At 45.0% G+C, this 19,418-nt stretch overlaps 1 protein-coding gene across 2 annotated transcripts in view; it reads right to left on the reverse strand.

The window, feature by feature from the left end:
* Positions 1 to 19,418, reverse strand: part of SFMBT2 (Scm like with four mbt domains 2) — a 105,976-nt gene that overhangs the window by 24,695 nt on the left and 61,863 nt on the right. For both annotated transcript variants that reach the window (XM_040062724.2, XM_040062725.2), the window contains 8 exons: positions 16,450 to 16,551; positions 15,652 to 15,799; positions 10,866 to 10,948; positions 7,587 to 7,713; positions 3,329 to 3,442; positions 1,990 to 2,032; positions 1,326 to 1,396; positions 57 to 196 (listed from right to left, as the gene is read on the reverse strand). In XM_040062724.2, coding sequence (XP_039918658.1) covers positions 57 to 196; positions 1,326 to 1,396; positions 1,990 to 2,032; positions 3,329 to 3,442; positions 7,587 to 7,713; positions 10,866 to 10,948; positions 15,652 to 15,799; positions 16,450 to 16,551 — 828 coding nt within the window. The remainder of the gene's footprint in view (positions 1 to 56; positions 197 to 1,325; positions 1,397 to 1,989; positions 2,033 to 3,328; positions 3,443 to 7,586; positions 7,714 to 10,865; positions 10,949 to 15,651; positions 15,800 to 16,449; positions 16,552 to 19,418) is intronic.

Here is a 19,418-nt window from a genome sequence, read left to right on the forward strand (position 1 = left end):
CAAGCCATGGCTCATACCTTCCTCTGAAATCCCCCCAAAAGAGAGCTGGGCCATACCTCCTTGAGGACCAGCACACACTTGCCAGGCCCCACTGACTGAGGTAGCTCTGCGATCCTGCCTTTGTTTAAATATGGACCTGAGAAGCAGCGGTGGTTGATGTAGAGCTGGGGGCAGCAGTATCTCCCATTGATGGTGCCTGCAAGGAGAAAGCAGCAGTGAGGCGCCTGTAGCACTTTTATACCCTAAATCAAGGGCACTTCTTCCTCCTAGATGTGGGAGAAAGGGGAGGAGAATAAAGGAGGCACAAAACTCTACCCTGCCATAGAGGATAGGGAAGTCTCTGCTATTCAAATTTGTCCAGCATGGGGAAAGGAAGTGTTTTTAGTAGTGACTAATTGGGCTGCAGACCCTGCTGAAAGGAAGACTGGGAAAGGATTTAATCCATGACATGAGCCAGGGCTCTTCCAGAACTCACACTGCAGAGGGACATGAGAGACTCACTGCAACCTGCCAGGAGAGGATGCAGGAGCTGAGCCTCAGAGACAGGGAATCAGCTCAGGGAGAACGTTCTCTCAGTGAAGAGCCTTAGAAACCCTTCTTCAGCTCCTGTCCAACCCCACAAGCCCTGCAGTGCCATTCCCTGACCCAGCACAGATCTGTAGAGCAGTTTTTCTCGTCTGGGCTAATTACTCTGGGCTCCTTTATAGTCCATGGAGAGAAATAGGAACTTCTAGATGTGGTTCATGTGCCTTCCAAGTGGTTATCCCCTTTTTTTGGTTATCATACCCCAAAAGATTCTGATTCTCCCCTTTTGACTGTAATGGGGTCTTGGCTGCCATGCCAACGTGTGTCCCACAGCCTGCTGAAATAAAGTGAGTTAAATCCTGTCCCTGCTGCTGGGTTTACACCATTAATTGAATGAATACAGCACTCAGAGCCCCCTGGCACTGCTAAAGGGAAGAGGAATCTGCCTTTAGCAGAAGCAGCAGCCACACCACACAGTCCTGACGTAACACATGGGATCCATCAGGTCCTGCTGTACCCAATTTCATCGGTGTCAATTAACAATGCACCCATTTCCACCAGAGAGAATTCACTAGCCTTAACATCATCATTTGAAATGGGCAAGCTCCAGGGGAACCCTGATAGCTCCAGCAAGACACGTGGAGAACCAGACCCTCACCTGCTGTACATCAGGTGGGTTCACTCCACCTTACACCCCCTGAGAATGTGGTTCCATCTCCCCACCCCTGGGACAACTCCCTGCCTTTCTGGGGTCCTCGCCTTACATACAGGACGTGGGTCTCTGAAATAAGGAGCCTTACCTGTTGTGTCTAGCTGAGGAACTGGGCAGAGGTCATGAGGTATTTTCTCAACAGGCACTGCGGATGGTAACCTGTTAAAGGAGAAACTGGGTGTATTTAATAGAGTATTTGGTGCATTTAATAGTGCAGACAGGACAAAGGGCCAGAACCAGTCCTCAGGCCAGACCAAAAGACACACCAGCAACAGCCTGGGAATGAGGAATGGAGATACCTCCAACACAATTCCATTTCCACATGGCTGATCACAGACCAAGGTACTGCAGATGAGGGAGCCAGATGCACCCCTTCTCCAAAAATATTCTCTGATGTGTCAGCTTTAGACCTCCAGGCTTCAAATATCCTCCCTTAAATTCAAGTTTCTACAAACAGCAAGAGGTAGACATGGAAATGCCCTCCTGGTACGTGTCCATCTTCCCTAAGCATCCCTTGCTGGCCATCAGACAGGGGCTGTACAGCCCCAACCAGTAAAAAATTGCTGTTACAGAGACTTTCTAATATGCTAACAAATATTTCAGACTTAAAAGAATCCTCTTGCTGGCTGTGCTGCAGTATCTGGGCACTAGCTACCAAGCCACACAGTTGCTGTGTATTATCCCCCCTGGAAGACCTGATGCATTCCTGTAAAAACACCACCTTAAATAACAAAAAATCCAAAACAACTTACTGTTTTTCTGGTTGCACAACTGCGATTCTCCTCTTCCTTCGCACTGCAAAAACGAAGCAGGGAAGATAAAATAGTTTTGTACCCTTCTGTCCTGTTAAGTGCCCCCAGAATGCATAAAAAGCTGTGTAAATACACTGACTATAAAACGACTTTGAACACAATGAAATGGTACTTAATTACTATCACCATATTTTCTTGGCATTTTTTAAGTAAGTCACTACATCATTAAAACCTACTTTAAGGATGTAATAATACATTTAATCTTTCCTCTGGAATGCTAATATTGTGTTTTATGGGATCAGCATAAAAGAAAAAAAAATAAAATGAAAACACAAATATTTTTCCATACAGAAACACATATGGATAAGATTACATTTTACAAGCATGATTACCTCCAGCATAATTTATCCCCAGCTATAAATTGTGATAAGGCTGCATAATGTTGCCATAGCAGTATTCTCCTAAATTAGGCTCTGGCTGCCTGATTTTTAACTTAAGCATATTTAACTCTTCTAAAGGGCTGATACATTTTAAAACTCGCCTTTCGGATATTAATTAATTTAAACAGTGAGGCCAATTTTTCACCTGGTGGCTTGAGATTGGATATGTTGGAACAGGAGAACAACACCAAGCCACCGTGCTCTCATGAACTGCCTTCAAATGCAAACAGAAAGGAAAGAAATTTGTCTTAATATGCACCGGAGGCAGGACAAAACACTGTGGGCTTAATTGTGCTGTGGGGAGATTTAAACTGAACGCTACGAAAATCTCTGAGCTGGCAAGGGCAGTGATATAAGGGACAGATACCCCGGGAAAGGGCAGAAACTCAATCACAGAATGGCAGCAACTATTTCTCCATTAAGATGGAGCAGATCCTGTTTTGGAAAAGGGCATCTGGATGCCCTCTGTATGTCCATTTCACCTGATATTTTATGGGGGTTTTTCTTCCAATTTGAGGTCTTTGTCCCTAATCCACTCAGCTGCCTGAGTGAACCTGGCTCAGCACAACAAAACCTGGTTTCCTCTGACAATCCCACTGACCAACAACCCCTCTGCAAACCCACAACCCACCGTGCAAACCCAAACCATGGAACAGCTTTCCCCAGTACAGACAACTCCATTTTTGGAGGGGCTGATCACAGAGACAAATATAAACGGCATTAATTCCAGTCTGGTCACTAATTAGATTTATTACCATTTATTACAGTACACTTCCAGCCTGGTTATTGGTCTGCTGGGTAGGTTGACAGTGTCAAAAATGGGATTATACACCTCAGGAAAAATCCCTGATATCTCCACTGATGTACCATCTGCACTGCTCAGGTCTCCATGTACTTACTAACAGCTTTGTGTGGTGGGGTGAGGTTGTAAGCATTTGCTTCACACCAGCCAACAGGGAAAATGTCCATAGACTCCACATCAACAATGTACTCTGGAGAGGGCATCTGAGAACCTATAAAAACAAATTTATAATGGGGCTTAGGCATGGGAACACCAAGCTCAGAGCCATCCAAGCATCCATCACGAGCTCAGGGAAGTGAATGATGGAACATGTAAAAATAAATCTGCTGCCCTGCACCAATATCAGTCACCATTTTATCTTCAGTTTTGCACAGACAGGGAGGATGGGGCTGCTGCACTTACTGAGCAACATGGTTCAGAGGAAAACCCCATTAAGAGCACTTTGAGGGTGTGCAGTGAAGCAGCCAAAAGCCAGGGAGGTTAAACATACTTAACTTCCCTCAACAAGATGGCCTGGCTGACCCCTGGATGTTTTGTAAAGTTGCTTAAGTGAGTTAGAAGGACTTGTTGAATGCTTGCTCTTAATGGTAAGAGCTTTTCCAGGGTGGTAGCTAATGTGAGAGAGGCTTTTATGCCCCAGTGCTTCCCTGAAGCTTTTTTGCGCAGCTCTGCCCTTGAGTCCCATTTTTTAAGGGTGAGAGGTGGCCGCTCTTCTGTCCAGAAGTGCCAAGAAATCTCTTAGGGTTCCCCACATGAAACAAGAGCTGATCACCCAACGGAAGAAAAGCAGTATAAAAATCCCAAGTGGGACACAAGCACCAAGGTCTCTGGCACGATGCTGACTCCAAAACTTCACCTGAAGTCTCCATTTAAAGCAATTATCTTCCAATTTGGTCATTATATCTCCTTTAGAAGGCAATATCCTGTGTTCATTTATGTGAGTCCCACACACAGAACCAAAGAATTATTTAGGTTGGTAAAGACCTACAAGATCGTCAAGCCCAACAATTAACCCACCACTGGCAAGCCCACCACTAACCCATGTCTCTCAACACCACGTCTACGTGACTTTTGAATGCTTCCAGGGACAGTTATTCCATCACTACCCCGGGAAGCCTGTTCCAGTGCTTGACCACCCCCTCAGTGAAGAATTTTTTTCCTACTTTTTTTCCCTAATTTACCAGATTTCCACTCAAAGTCCAATGAAGATATTCCTGCTGGCTTTTGAGTTCTTTCAAAAACAACTCTATGTCCTGAGTCAAGGCACCATTTAGCTACTCCAATTCAAGTTCAACTGCGCTGGCGCAGCTGGGCCAGCAACTTCACCTCCTCCCTCTGCCAATTTCACCCTAGGACAGACAGCTCCAGCACCAGCATGGGGTGATCTCCTAATAAAAGGGACCAAAGGACCAGCAGCTTTCCCTGCATCACCCTTGCCTTGGCATCTGTTAAAACATCTTTGCCTCCTGCTTAAGGCAGCAAGTGTTTGACTGTGCACAGCCAGATGACTACAGGGAGCTACCCACTAATGCATGTTCATCAAGGGCTTGTGGTGTAATTGAAACAGTAATTGAACTTTGCGATGGGAACAGCAGCGAGGCGGAGGTGCAGCATTTGGATCAGTAATAAACCTGCTGCTCCGAGAGCGTGAGGCTGCATGAAAAAACTGAAGGAGGCAGGGAAAGAGGTGCTGGTGATCACACTGCTGGAGGAAATAATGAAAAAAATGTATTCACAATGTCTGTGGAGATTCATGGATCTCCTCACAGTGTTTCTCTGAGCCCTTTATTGTGTTCATCACCGTCCATTGAAAACACAGTGTCTCTTTCACTGGGATATGGGATGAAGGCAGAGGGGAAGGACACAGCTCGCTGAATACAAGATTTCAGCAGCTGAAATTCCCTGAAAAACCATTTTCCTCCACGAGATAATACCACGTGGTCACTGCTCAGTTTGAACCTGATGAAAGCTCCGGTGGGGAGCTCCATTTTCACCTGACACCACAAACCCAAGCAAGGAGCCCACGTGACAACAGTGACTCAGTGGCAAGACATTCACACAGTGAGCAAGCCATGGATCAAGCCCTAAACAGAGCAAGAAATCAACACTGAAATGTCACCAGGTCTGGGAAAACCAATTACTTCATTATTGTAATGTTGTCCTTCTGACAAAACAGACTTGATTATCTTAGAGGTCCTTTCCAATCTTAATTATGCTACAATTCTAAATTATCATAAAGTAACCAGATCAAATGTACTTTCCTGCTTACAAGCAACAATAAATGAGACATGAAGGGTCTTTTCCAACCAAATCGGTTCAATGAACATTCTAGTTCTGAAGTTTACAGCTGCAGCCACCCTGAGGAGCAAGAAAGCAGCACAATGCCCATTCTCCTGCAACACCCTGCTCCTCTTGTAAGACATTCACAGCTACTCTGTCCTCCCTGGCACTGCTTCTGCCCTTTGGCAATTGATAACCTGACTTTCCACTTCCAACATCTTACTGCTTCCTTTGGCCTCATTCACAGGAGTGGAAAAATAGCTTTTGTGAGACTCATTAGTTTCATCTGTTGCGTTTTATGCCGCTCTCTTCTCAGAGCAAGAAATGTCCATGGGAATTGGGAGGTTAAAGGAAAAACAAGGAGACTGGAAACAGGGTGAGGAAAATGTCTGTGTCCTGCTATGAATCTTACAGGACGGGCAGAACAGAGCAGCAACTCCAGAAAACTGTAAAAGGGGAAATTACGGGAAACCTCTCTGGAGAAGTGATTAACCAAAGGGTTTTCCTCCAATTTCTGGGCTGTGCAGGGAGTGTGCATTATTACTTGTATAAATTCACACCAGAAAGCTTCAAGCTCTAAAATCTAAAATGAACCAGTAAAAATTAACAATGCAGATGATGAGTAATAAAGTAGCAGATAGCTCAGAGCATCCCATCAGTCCTGAGCTTCTCCTCCACCACGGGGGAACCGCTCTGCTGCTCATTAAATGCTCGCCCTCGAGTTTAGGGTTTTGCTACTGTACGAAGTGTGATTTATCACACAATGTTCCCTCACGTCTAATTCAGCCCTGCTTAACTCCTGTGTTCCTGGTTTATGGCTGCAGCCTGGGCTGTCAAACTGGGGAAACTGGGAAGGCAACAATGAGAGCTTCAGAGGCGCCTGTGATAAATGGTGGGACCTGAGGTCTTCACTGAGGGGCTCTCGCGGTAGCTGGGGAGCCTTGCTGCTTCCAGAATATAAATAATCAGTTAGAAACAACACTATATTAATTGAGTCAAAAAAAAAAAACCCATGCCACACTTCAAGGCACATATATTTTACAACTCTACAAGCAGGGGTTTTCTGGTTGTGTTTTTTTTTTTAATGCCTGCTTTTAGCATAACACTGTGCACACTGAAATGATGTATTCCTACAGCAGCAAAGAATTCTTTCTATTTTTGCAGTCTTTTGCATTTTTTCTGTTTACTACAGATCATTCAATTCCTGGTATTGAGATATAAACCAAGCTTAAAGCATCTATACATCAGAATTCAAAAGAAAGAAGATGCACACAGGGGTTTTTTATGGTAAGTTGTAAAAAAACATCCTTTAAGAAATTAAAAGAGTAAAAGGCAGGGAGAAAGAGATGAGGGAAGGAAGAAAGGTGGGAGTGTGTTGCCCTCTTCCTGCATCTATCCACATCTTTGGCATACACAAGGAAAGGCACCTGTTCATTTAAGAAAAGAAGTTGCCAAAACGGGTCAGATTCCTTGATCAGTTGGGTGTAAATACAACAAGAGCCTTAGTGAGAATGGCATTTCAAACAATTGTTGATCCCAGCAATTAAAACAATATTTGCCCTGTGTCCGCACCAGGTTGCAGATGAGGTGTTGCTACCTTGAGCTAGAAGGGAAACAATTATCTCAGAGTTAAAAACCCAAACCTGCCATTGCACACAGCTCTACCAAGAGCAAACACTGGGGAGGAACTATAATGCTTTGTGTTACCTGGCAATGTTTTCACCAGCTTTAAGAGCTTTGATTAGAGACCTCCCCTCCTGTACAAACTGTCAGGTTGGGAATCGCTGTAGAAGTCTCAGCTGCACAAATAAGGCAAACTTCTGTTCCTAGGATGAGTGTGTACGATGATGGCAGTTATTATCATGGTGATAAAGACCACGTGGATGGGAGGGTGGAGGAACTTGCAGCTCCCCCAGAGAAAGGACAGGTAAATGTAACTCCTCACGACACAGAGCTGGTCAACCCGTATAAAACTGAAAAGCTGGAGAGAGCAATTCTGTGCAGAGGATGAGGGATGAAATTAAGAGAGTGAGTGAGTGAAGCAGACAAACACAAGCAGCCTTTATAGCATGTACCTTCCAGGTGCAGCCACATCAACCTTCCTTTCACCGAGGTGATGGAAGCAACACAAATCTCTGCAGGGTTCCTGGGGTTCACTGCCTCCAGCTTCATGTTCTTGGTGAAGCCACGGCTGAAGGATGTCTGAAAGAGTCAAGAGACAAGGCTGAAACATGGCACTGCAGCACTGCACAACCTCAACCAGACTGTCTGCCGGGCAGCATGAATTCAGCATGGTTTGCTTTCCACTGGAAGGGCAGGATACCCTGAAGAATGCAAAGGCATCCAGAGTCAAATCAGAGCTGTGCTGGTGCAGCCCATGGTGAGGCAGCTGTGCCCCTGCAGCACATGGAGGTCTGCAGGGGAGCAGGGACCCACCTGCTGCCCCTGGAGGACTCCTGTCAGAGGAGATGGATACCCAAAGGAGGCTGTGACCCTGGAGAGAGGAGCCCCTGCTGGAGCAGGTTTGCTACAACACCCCTATGAAAAACCAGTGACAAAATGCATGCCATGTTCTAACACCCATATGAAAAAACAGTGACGAAATCCATGCCATGTTCTACCCCTATCCCTGACTCTTAGGAGACTGGGAGGAGGTTGCTCAACATCAGCTCCAAGTATGTTTGGATGTTTGCCAATGATGCGCTTCCTGTTAATGCGATACTACCCAGAGGGATCCAAGAACTCCTGTGCTTAAGCATTTCTCCCCTTGCTAGGAGAATTCTTATAAAGCAAAAAACCATCTTGCCTGAGACCAGAGAAACCTCTTCAGACATTCAGTCACCCAAGCAGACTGAAGCTGAAGATATTTGAGTAACAACTGCAAGTATACTTTCTTTCATGGAATTTTCACAGATGGGCCTCTGAGCAACCCAATCTAGTGGGTGGCAGCAGTGCCCATGGGATGGGGGGACTGGAATTAGACAGTCTTTCATGTCCCTTCCAACCCAAACCCTCCTATGATTCTGCTCTAAGCTCAATGAACAAGGCTTTCAGGTACACTGGCTGGGGTGTAGATGGATCCAGTTGTGCTCATTTCCACTGTTTCTTCCAATGTCCTCCTCCTGTCACTTATTCTCAGCTCCTTCCCAGTAACTCCCCCACCTCTATCCGTGAAAACCCACCCATGCAATACCTGTGTCCTTATCAGGGCTTCCCTTCCTTGGATTTCCCTCCCATCTGTTCCACCTGCTCTGCATCTCTCTGCACAGAGTAGCACAGAAAGGGTTCCCTCACCCTCTCGGATGAGATTTTTTGCTAATAATAATAACTGGGATGGGTAATAATTGCCACTGACTCAAAATAACACCAAGCCCTCATCCTGTGTGAGAAACTGGAAGCCAGGCTCAAATTCAACCCTTCTCCTATTGGTACAACACCAAGGACTATGGGCACTTCACCCTGAACAACTATTGAGAGCTCTTTGAGAGACTAAAAACTCATGGCTTTGGTCTCTTTTCCACCCAAGAACATGCTGCTACTCTCAAACACAGCTTGGACTGCCTCAAGCCTTGCTCAGCACACAGATCAGCTTCACCCTGAAAAAGCTGCTAATGGCCAGGGCTGGAGGAATGCAGGCTGAGTTTGTCTAAATGCCTTTTATGTTGCCTAACAAGGAAACGCCATTTATCATCACCCCGGCTCCTTTCATTGCAGTTCGGTGCTGGAGGCTCATTTATACAAAATCAATGGCAAAACAGTTAGGTGGAGTTTATTTTACTAAGCATTTGGGCACGTCAATCCATTTCATAACTGCCTCTCCTTGTTAAAAATCCCTCCTAGGGAAAACAGCTACAGCACCTCCGCTGCCAGAAGCACGTCTGGCTGCACGAGGTGGGAGATGCAAAAAAGCTTCCATCAAAGAGCCCCTCACAGCCACAAATCGAGCCAGGAGGCTGCACAAGGGACAACGGAGCAGCTCCCTCTAAAAAGAATCGTGTTATTAGGAGTGAAGGAATAAGAGACACATGTTCATCTGGTGAACACTTCCTTAAAAAAAAAGGACCAAAAAATGCTCAGACCTGACTTAATCTTAGAGGATATTATATGGAGACTTTTCTCAAGGCTGCCAGTGCTGACAGAAGAGATTCACTACTTGGCAAAACAAAAAGAGATATAAAGAAAAGGTGGGGATGCTTGCAGAAGAGAAATGCAAAAAGAGCCCCACTGTATTGGTGTGATGCAGCACCATCCAGCTTCCCTCAGGACTGCTGGAAATCATGGCTTTAAGTCCCTTCAGTAAGAGGGTCTTTACAGGGCAAAGAAATCCTTACTTTGGTTTGACTCCCAAGTCAGACTCTGCTCATGGCACAGATCCTCTGAGTTCGTCAACAAAAAATTCACCAATTCACTATCAAAGCTTCCAAGCCAGGCTGCCCCTGGGCCACCACAGAAGAGGAAGGCCGTGGAAAACCACACCTGGTGCCTGTCTCCATTCTGCTTTCCATGAACACCCCATCCCTCAGGCCTGTGACTTCTGAGCCCAGTGCAAAGCTGTACAGTTCCTACAGAAACCTGTGTGTCCATCATTCACACCCCCACTTTATTTTGCAAAGCCTTCTGTGCTGATTTTAGGTGCACCACTAACATTTAGGCACCAGGATCAGGAGTATTTTCAGTTATTGATGGGATCTCAACCTCCATCAGCTGATGGGCACATGAAGCACCAGGTTACTGGAAAAGGCAGAAGGCTAAATCTGCCTTTCCCCAAGTGATGAATACCTGTCAGATCAAGCCACACAGGAGTGTCATTGCCATAAAACAGCCTGCAAAAGATTATTGCAGAAGCTGTGAATCTTAACGGCATCCATCACTCTCATGTCACTGTTGCTGCATCAAGGAAGGACATGAACCAAGGACCAGAGCATCCATGAGGGTTAATCATCCTCTCATACATTTCCAACATTTAGAATTTTAATACATGTGGTTTGGTTAAATGTATCCCCTCTGAGATACAGAGAAAACACCTAAAATGTAAAATGGGGCAGGTAATATTATGCAATATCTTTACCTAAATTATCTTTAGTAGCACTTGAAATAATTGCAATAACCAGTTGAGATCCTTTTTGTGCTGTACAAAATCACAGAGGGGGTGAAGAGCAGGGTAATTACAGATAAAGCCAAGACTAAAATAATTTTTTTTCTCTTTTAGGGACGGACGTCTGGAACACTCTCCAGGTTCCTTCCTAAGGCAGCCTCATGGTGCTGTGGGGGAACCTCTCAAAGCCTTGCAGCACCTTTTTGGTGCAAGCTGTTTTGTTTCACATGGATGGACAGGAGCAAAAGGAAGAACTTACATTTCTAAAGCAAAGGTGAGGTGCTGCCTCAGCTCCACACTGCTTCTGATAGTCTGCCCAGTCAAAGTCCTGGCCAGAGTAACCTGCAGGAGGAGAAAACAAAAAGAGCCATCAGCCACCACTCACTCCCCACCACAGACAGAGGACAAAGCAGGCCCCAAGCAGATGAACATCTGTGCTTCAGCATCTCATCCTGCCTCAGTGACCTGCACAGAGTCAGCAGGACTCCTGCTCACACACTGAGAGAGCCAGTGGCTTCTCCAGCCTCCCCACACATGCCTCCTGCATTTCACTGCCAAGTCTCCATTGAGAAGTAGCAAGACATCATTATTTTCCCTTTTCCGTCAGCATCTTCCAACTTTTAACAAACCCTTAACTAATGAGAAGCTCCATTGTCCCAGATTTCTGCATGGGGCCAGTTATGGACTTCTTTCTGCTGCTTTTAGCTGTCTAAGAGATGGGGTTATGGAGCTGCACATTGGTTATTTGCTGGTCCCTGAGGAGTGGACAGGGAGAGGATCAGCACAATCAGAAGCTGATCCACCCTCTCTTCCAAAGCAGGAGATAAATTCTCCTCTCTTCATTCATGTACCCTCCCTGACTGACTCCACAGCAGCTCAGGGTGTGTGAGCTGAATCCCATCCCAGTGAGAATGCTACAGAAATCTGGAGCAGAGCAGGAAAATGAACGCAGATCTCCCAGCCTCAGCAAGCACATCATCCCTTCTGCCTCTGCTTCTAGGTAAAATAAAGGGGTTCCTTTATACGAGCATCCCTCAAGGAGTCCCATCACAGAAGGACAAATCAGACCTCTGCTCATCCACTATTCTTACTTTGAAATTTAGGCAATAAATTCTTAGGACAGAAATTTTGTTTGTTTGTTTGGGGTTTTGGGGTTTGTGTTTTTCATGGGTTTTTTTTGGTTTTTTTTTTGCCTGTCTCTTAGTCTCTATTTTTGCAGTGCTTGAAACCAGCGAGTGCTAATCCTGTCCAGGGGCCTGTGCATACTCTAATGCCATTACTGCAGAACTGCTCTTACTGGGAAGTTTCAGGAGTCACCCAAAGGCCGAATTCCCCCCTCAATCTCCATTCCTGGCATCTCAGCCGGGCCTCATTTCACAAAACATCCCTAAATGCTTTTTGCATTGACAGTCAAAAAGGGACACTCAAGATCAAATGCGAATGAATCATTTATGACAATGAAAATTGTGACTTTTTTTTTATAGGCACGGACTGGAATACTGAGTAAGCCCCTATCAGTCTGCCAGATCCCAAAGAAAGGAGGCAACATTTGAAAACAATGTGCCAAGCATCCTGCTAAGATCCAAGTATCTCAGATAAGATGATTTCTAATCCTAATAATTGCATTCATGACAAATTACTGAGATAAAGCCTTGAGCTAAGATGCCTGTCTCTGTGGGGCATTAACGTGCATAATAATTAAAAAACTAAACATGCACAGGGAAGGAAAAAAAGGGCAGTTACTTATAAAGAATGTTCTTTTTTCATACAAAAAAATATCCTTGCGCTGTCTTCTAACAATTTCAGCAACAGTATTTTCCTCACACTTCTTCTCGATCTCTTTTTTTATCTCCAATTTAAACCCCTCATGGATGGGTTTTGCATCTCCATTTTAAGCTGCTCAGATCTTGTCAGAGTGGACGGAAAAGGCCCATTAGAGGTGTTTTATTGAGGAACAAAAACTTGACTGTGCTGTCACCACACAACCACCCGTCAGCTCAGCCCTGCACCACTGGAATCACTGGAAGCTCTTTTCCTTTAGGCTTCAGCAGGAATGGAGCCCAGGAGGGCAGCTGGGGAGTTAAAAATAACTCACTGCAGCACCATAAGGAGGATTATGAGAGGGGAACACACAGGAATTGACTTCAAATAAGCCCTGACTTGTCTGTGGCCTTTTTCAGGGTGAGGCTGCACCTCCAGGGCTGTGTCCGGTTCTGGACATTCATGGCCAGAGACACTGAGGTCATGGAGGGTGTCCAGTGAAAGGAATGGAGCTGGGAAGGGTCTGGAGCCCCAGGAGCAGCTGAGGGAGCTGGGAAAGGGGCTCAGCCTGGAGAAAAGGGGGATCAGGGGGGACCTTGTGGCTCTGCACAACTCCCTGACAGGAGGGGACAGCCGGGGGAGTCGGGCTCTGCTCCCAGGGAACAGGAAGAGAGGGAACAGCCTCAGGCTGGCCCAGGGAAGGCTTAGATTGGATATTAGGAAGAATTTCTTCACTGAAAGGGTTGTCAGACTTTGGAATGGGCTGCCCAATGAAGTGGTGGAGCCCCCATCCCTGGAAGTTGTCAAGAAACAACTGGACACTCAGTGCTGGTTGACAAGGTGGTGATCAAAGGCTGGACTCGATGATCCAGCTTGACTGGAGGTCTTTTCCAACCTCACTGAGTCCCAGGTTCTGTGATTCTGCTCTCAGCTGCCTCCATCAGCACACGGCACTCACACCCTGCCAGGCTGGAAGGCTCAGCCCAAGTGACAGCACTGGGAGCTGTGTTTGCACAACTCAGCTGCTGGTCCTCAAACATACAACACCTTCACCATATCTGCTCCAGGCAGCCTAATCAGAAGCAAACATAACAATACAAACGTACTGGAGGTTTGGGAAGTGGCTTTTCCTTAGTAAGCTTTACAACTAGGAGTGTTATCAAAATGTTTTTTCCCCTACTTAATAGCTCATAAAACAATGATTGTTACTCTAAAGGAAAGTGGTCTATAAATCCTGCCCTAATAAATATAAACAGAGCTTGTTCAATGTTTATACAGTAGCAGCTAATGGGTATTCATTTTTGGCACTGTACAAGAAAACACTGCTCTCTATTTCGAGTAGCAAATATTTGCACCTCCTGTTCATGACCCATTTACTCTTTGTTTGTCTTCAATAAAGCCCTGATAGGCAAAAAGGCAAGAGAATGGATATCAGACAAATAAAGGACTCCAAACTCCAATACCCCACAACCTGGCACATTGTTCTGACAAGAAAACATCTGTTCATTTTGGGATCAGAAAACCTCTTTGTCAACCCTTAATTAACCAGGGGTTTGGATGCTTTTCACTTTCTGTCCGCTTTCTGATTTGGTTTATGGGTTTTTGTTGCGTTTGTGTTTATTTTCAAATAACTCATTCTAATAACTGATTTCATTTTAGTAACTCCAAGAACGTGTCTTCCAATAGAAAAGGTTTTAAGGTGCTAAACGTCAATTTGGACATGCAGCCCTTATACACAGTATAAAAAATAGAGCAACACATAGAATGCATCTATCTGCCACTGGCTTTATACCTTTTTAATACCTTGTCCCCAAGATTTCTGATCTCACAGCAGAAAACAAATTTGATTTTCACCAGGGGAATAAGGAGAGACTTCCTGCACTTTTTCAGGTGATCCAGGTGGATCCCAATAACATGAGATCATAGAACCACAGAATGGTTTGGGTTGGAAGGGGCCTAGAAGGTGACCCAGTTCCACCCCTCTGCCATGGGCAGGGACACCTCCCACTCGACCTGGACAAGGTGAAAAATATTCACATGACGGATGCTTCAGATATGCCTTAAAATGTTGGCATCTGAAAGACAGTTCACACACACTTGACCCATAAAATACCATCTCAGACAGGCTTTGTATCAGCATGGATTGGATATTTTTAAGCCTATGGTCTCCTTCAGTTAGTTATCCTGCCTGGGACAAGCTGCATGTGAATTTGGGCGGGAAAAGACCCAAAATAGTCAATTTACTTTCATTTAGCAACTTTTCTGGCCAGTTATCAGTGAGCGCTCACACAGGCATTATCATTACACCTGGGTTTCAGCAGGAGAGAGCCAAAGCCCCAGACAGAAGATTTATTCCAGCAGATGCAGCAGAGCAATCATGGACGCACCGCATGCAGCTGCACGCACAGGGCTCCAGGACTTTGGTGGGAATTTCAAATTACATGTGCTGAAGAAGCACTCTGGATATACATAAGAGGATTCTGAATCTGGTAGGGAATAACCCTTCCCCTCCCAGGGTTTGGCAGCATCGTGCTCTTTCCAAAATGAAGACTAAAATTCATACACAAACCTTAGCTTGATTTTTTTTTTTCTTTTTTTGAGGCATTTCTTTCTCCCAAGCAACACTGATTTTTGGCAACAGACCAACAACCCAGCCAGCTTCAAAAACCTGAAAATTCCAGGGAATCAACGCGTTTTGCAAGCAAAGAAATATAGCTAGGGCACCACAGGTGGTTGTCTGAATTTGGGAGTAATTAACAGCACTGCTACAAACTTGAGGAACAGCAGGGCTGGAGGCTGTTTCTCCTGGCTCTGACCTGAACACTGCTTGCAGTGTGCCCTGGGATTTGTTGAGACAGCCAAGGAAATCCCTCCACACAGCTGGGCAGGCAGCTGTTTTTAGCTCAGACATTCAGATTTAGGAGCTTTGCTTGGCCTCGGTGTTGTACCAAGGTGGATGAAACACTGTTTGCCACTAGAGTGATTGGATTTTTAATGCTCCTTTTGCTCTCCACACACACAAGGAACTGCTGGGATTCATGAGGATTTCACAAGCCTGGATCAGACCTCAAAGCACAGGGCCATCAATCTACCAGCAAGACACACTGGTTGAGTTGTTCATGGGCTGGTAAGAGCCAGAACACCCCCAGTCACCCCAGAGAACTACTCTGGCTTGAGATATTTCATCTGATGCCCTGGAGCAACCATCACCAGTTTTAAAAGCAATAATAACAAGCAAGTATCCCTCAGAGTAAACTCAAAAATCACTGAGAAGAAATACAAACCCTTGGGAGGTGTAAGATTGACTCCGTTTTTAAGGCACCACTGTATTGGCAAGATTCCCAAGGAATCTGCATGGCAAAGCATCGAAATTTTGCTGGGTTCAGGTCTCAAGTCATCAATGGTCACTTGTAAATAATGATTGTTAAAAACCTAAGGGGTGAAAAAGAGACCAAAATGAGGAGTTAGATTTGCCGCAATGTCAGATAACGTGGAAAGCTGAAACAGCCAAACCTGGGGATCAAACTACTGAAAACGATCTGCTCTCACCTAAAGCTTTTCATCAAACTGTTTCTGCCCAAGAGATCAAAGCCTGAGTTTTAAAGATGGGTGAAATGAAGCAATGGAAAGCACTGAGGTTCAGGGTCTCAAAGCTGAGCAGCGACTGGAGATGATCCTGAAGACCCCAGAGACATCCTCTCTCTTGCATTTGAGTGTGTGGATTAAATATCCAACTACCACCTCCATACAGGTGTTTTATTTCAAAAGGCTTCTCAGATGTGCAGGGAAAATAATAAGGATGGAGGGGAGACAAAGACAGAAGAGGGATCCTTTTTTTTTTTTTTGCATGTAAGTGGGAGATGAACATGCTCATTCCCACTGGTTTTAAGTACATGAAATCAGCTGGCAATGCTTGTGGGAAAGAAAGAATTAATTAGGAACATCCATGGATTTTAAACCTATTTCTTAATGTTCTCCAGCCACTTAAGTACTGCTCTTGGTTTGCTTTTTTTTCCTAAATGTGGTGGAAATCAGGGGTTTCCCAGTGAGGCTCTTTCCATCCTTTCTTTCTGAGCACTCACCTTGGTCACTGATGCAGGACAGATTTGAAATGGCTCCCTCATATTCACTGCCTCCAGCTTCATCCCCACAGTGAAGAAGTGGTTTCGCAAATCAGCATGGTCCTGTGGGAAGAGGAACACGTGGTAACACCAAGAAGGAGCCAATACATCTGAAAACCTACTTGAAAGGCGTCCACATGGGATTTGTCAGCTTAGCTGGTTCCATGTTCTTTCCATGCCAACCCAACCACAGAAAGAGAGGGGACAACCTCAGTCCTAGAGGACTCATCTACAGCACCAAGCCCATCATACCTAAAGCACAGGGTATGTCCATCTCAGCATCAGCATCCAACCAGACCTTGCTCCACAAGGAGACTGCGCTCACCAAAATGAGGACCTGGCTGAGAAACTGCTGCTTGAAAATCTCCCATGGGCAGAGCCTCTCCACCTCTGACAGCCACCACCCTCTGGGAGCAACTGAGAGCCCAGAGGCGCCAAGACTCAAACTGAAGCCCCCAAGGGTAATGCACAAGATGCTCAGCATGGCCCTGATTTACCCTGATGGATGTCCAGCACCTGCAAGGCACCAAAATAAGCAAGAGGGCTGGTCTCCAAGACAGCAAGATGGAAAAGCTTTTTTTTCTTTTCCAGCCAGGAGACTGGAAATGGATTAAGGCTTGGACAGTGAACTCAGACCCAAAATGTGGGCAACCAGAGAGCATGATGATAGGAAAACAGGCAGCTGTGCTCAAGGACATGCCCAACATAACACTTCCACCTGGGATAAAACCTGACTGCATACAGGCTACACACAGAGGGTTCCCCACAGCAGATCTGAGGATGCATGATGCAGTCCTGAAATTCAGAAGCAACCGAGATTCAACTCCCCTGTTTGCCACCAGTTTAGCATTTAACACCTAATTACTCCATCCCTTGTGACCGCTATGTAACAGTCACACCAGCTGCCACCCTAATTCCAGGGCAATTTTGTGTTCATTCAATAAAAATGTCCCACATTATTTCTAAACCACTAGTGCATTAGCCAATACAAGCATAAAAAGAGAGATGATGCTTTATTTAGCACACACTCACAGACTACTCCAAAATACACGCAGAAAGCTTGCTATCTAATAAGTGGTTAGCAACAACAATCCCATCTACATTCATTGCTACATGTGGTATTCTTGTTCTAAAATGATTTTCTATTGATCTGAAGTTGTGTTTCATTGTACTTTCTTTTCCCAAGAACTGTCTGCACTTGTAAGGGCTTAACAACTTCTATTTTGGGATCTCACATTCCAACTGCTGCTAGAGATAAGGATTTTTACAAGCTCCAACCACAGCTAAATGAATGGTTGTTTTCCTCTTACCAACCTGCAGTGTTACGGAGCCCTCTTCAGTGAGAACCAAAAAGCAGGAAAAAACAACCAATGGAACTATAATGAATTTTGTCTCAAAGCAGAAGAAAATACAGATGAGGAGACTGAGGAATATTTAAGAATAGTGGCCCAGAGACCAAAGAAACAATGGCTAAGGAAGGAGCAGACATCCAGGAGTTTGAGCATTCTCCTCGTAAGGGCATGCAATGATAGGATGAGGGAGAATGGTTTTAAGCTGAAAAAAGGCAGATTTAGATCAGGTATCAGCAACAAATTCTTTACTGTGAGTGTAGGGACTCCACAAATGGAGTCACTAGGGACAGGTTTCCATGAGAAGCTGTGGATGTCCATCCCTGGAAGTGTTCAAGGCCAGCAACCTGGGATAGTGGGAGGTGTCCCTGCCCGTGGCAGGGGAGTGGAAGGAGATGAGCTTTAAGGTCCTATCAAAACCTGCCACCTTTAATGCTGAAAAGGCTTCAGAGGGAAAAGATGATAGCTCCAAAGCTCCAATCTCACCAGCACTGAACTTCAAACCTCTAAAGGAAAAATTGCTGCCTCCTCCTGCCTGAGGATCCTCACTCCAAGCCTCTTACTCCTTGGGGCGAGGTTGTAAAGAAAAGGCAACTTTGCAAAATGTGCATCTGGAACCAGCATCTCCCCACAAACGTTCCATGATTCAACTCACGCTCGGATCCAGCCGCAATACATAATAAGCCAAGATCCACCAAAGTACTTAATCATGTTTATCTTTAAACACTCAAGTAGTTTAATCAACTTTTAAAGTGATTTGTTGATTGAGACCAAAATATACTGACACCAAACCGCACTGCTTCTCCTATTTATCTGAACGATTTTCTTTGGTGTTTCTCCTTCTATTTGTTTTGGCTTTTTTTAAAAGGGGAAAAATAATTAGACGGGGGGGAAAAGCACTAGTAATATTTGAAGGTATTTTATTTCAAAAGCACTGTGTACCTAGGGATCAAATCTCCCTTGTCATGCAGCAAAGCAAGTAAATATTTTCCCCATTAAATTAGCAGCAAGAATGAACTCACAAGGGGAGTTCATGGGATCTCAAGTATGTCTCCCTTCTGAGGGTCAAAATCCTCTTTGAAGCAGGAACATGCATTCCATTAGAGAAATGCTTTGGAAGTAAAAACCCTTTCTGTGTTAAATGTCATTTCTAAGATGGAAAAGCTTTCATGGAGAAAAAGCCTTTGTATTGTACCTCTCTGGAAAATGGTCAGGGTCTGTATATTCCATCTCTCTCGTATACTGCCTAAAGAGAACCATCAAAATTTACCCAATCAGCTTTATATTTCTGCAGCCACAAAAGGAAAGGAAAAAGATTCCTGATGCCATTCTCCAGTTCCAGTGCTGGAGCTGCCTCAGCCAGCAGGGAATTACTCAGGATTTGGCATATGCTCCTCTTCAAAACTCCAATTAATTTACATAATTTCTAAGAATAGGTTCCAGAGAAGTGATGGCAAAGCTTTTAATTAGTATTAGACTCAAAGTGATACACTGGATAATGAACTGCTCTCTCTTCCCTTTATTCACATTGACAGGAACGATGCTTGTTTAATAAAAGCAGCTACAAGGAAAGGACTGGAG

The sequence above is a fragment of the Hirundo rustica genome, chromosome 4 (genome assembly GCF_015227805.2).
Source record: "Hirundo rustica isolate bHirRus1 chromosome 4, bHirRus1.pri.v3, whole genome shotgun sequence".
Classification (NCBI taxonomy): domain Eukaryota; kingdom Metazoa; phylum Chordata; class Aves; order Passeriformes; family Hirundinidae; genus Hirundo; species Hirundo rustica.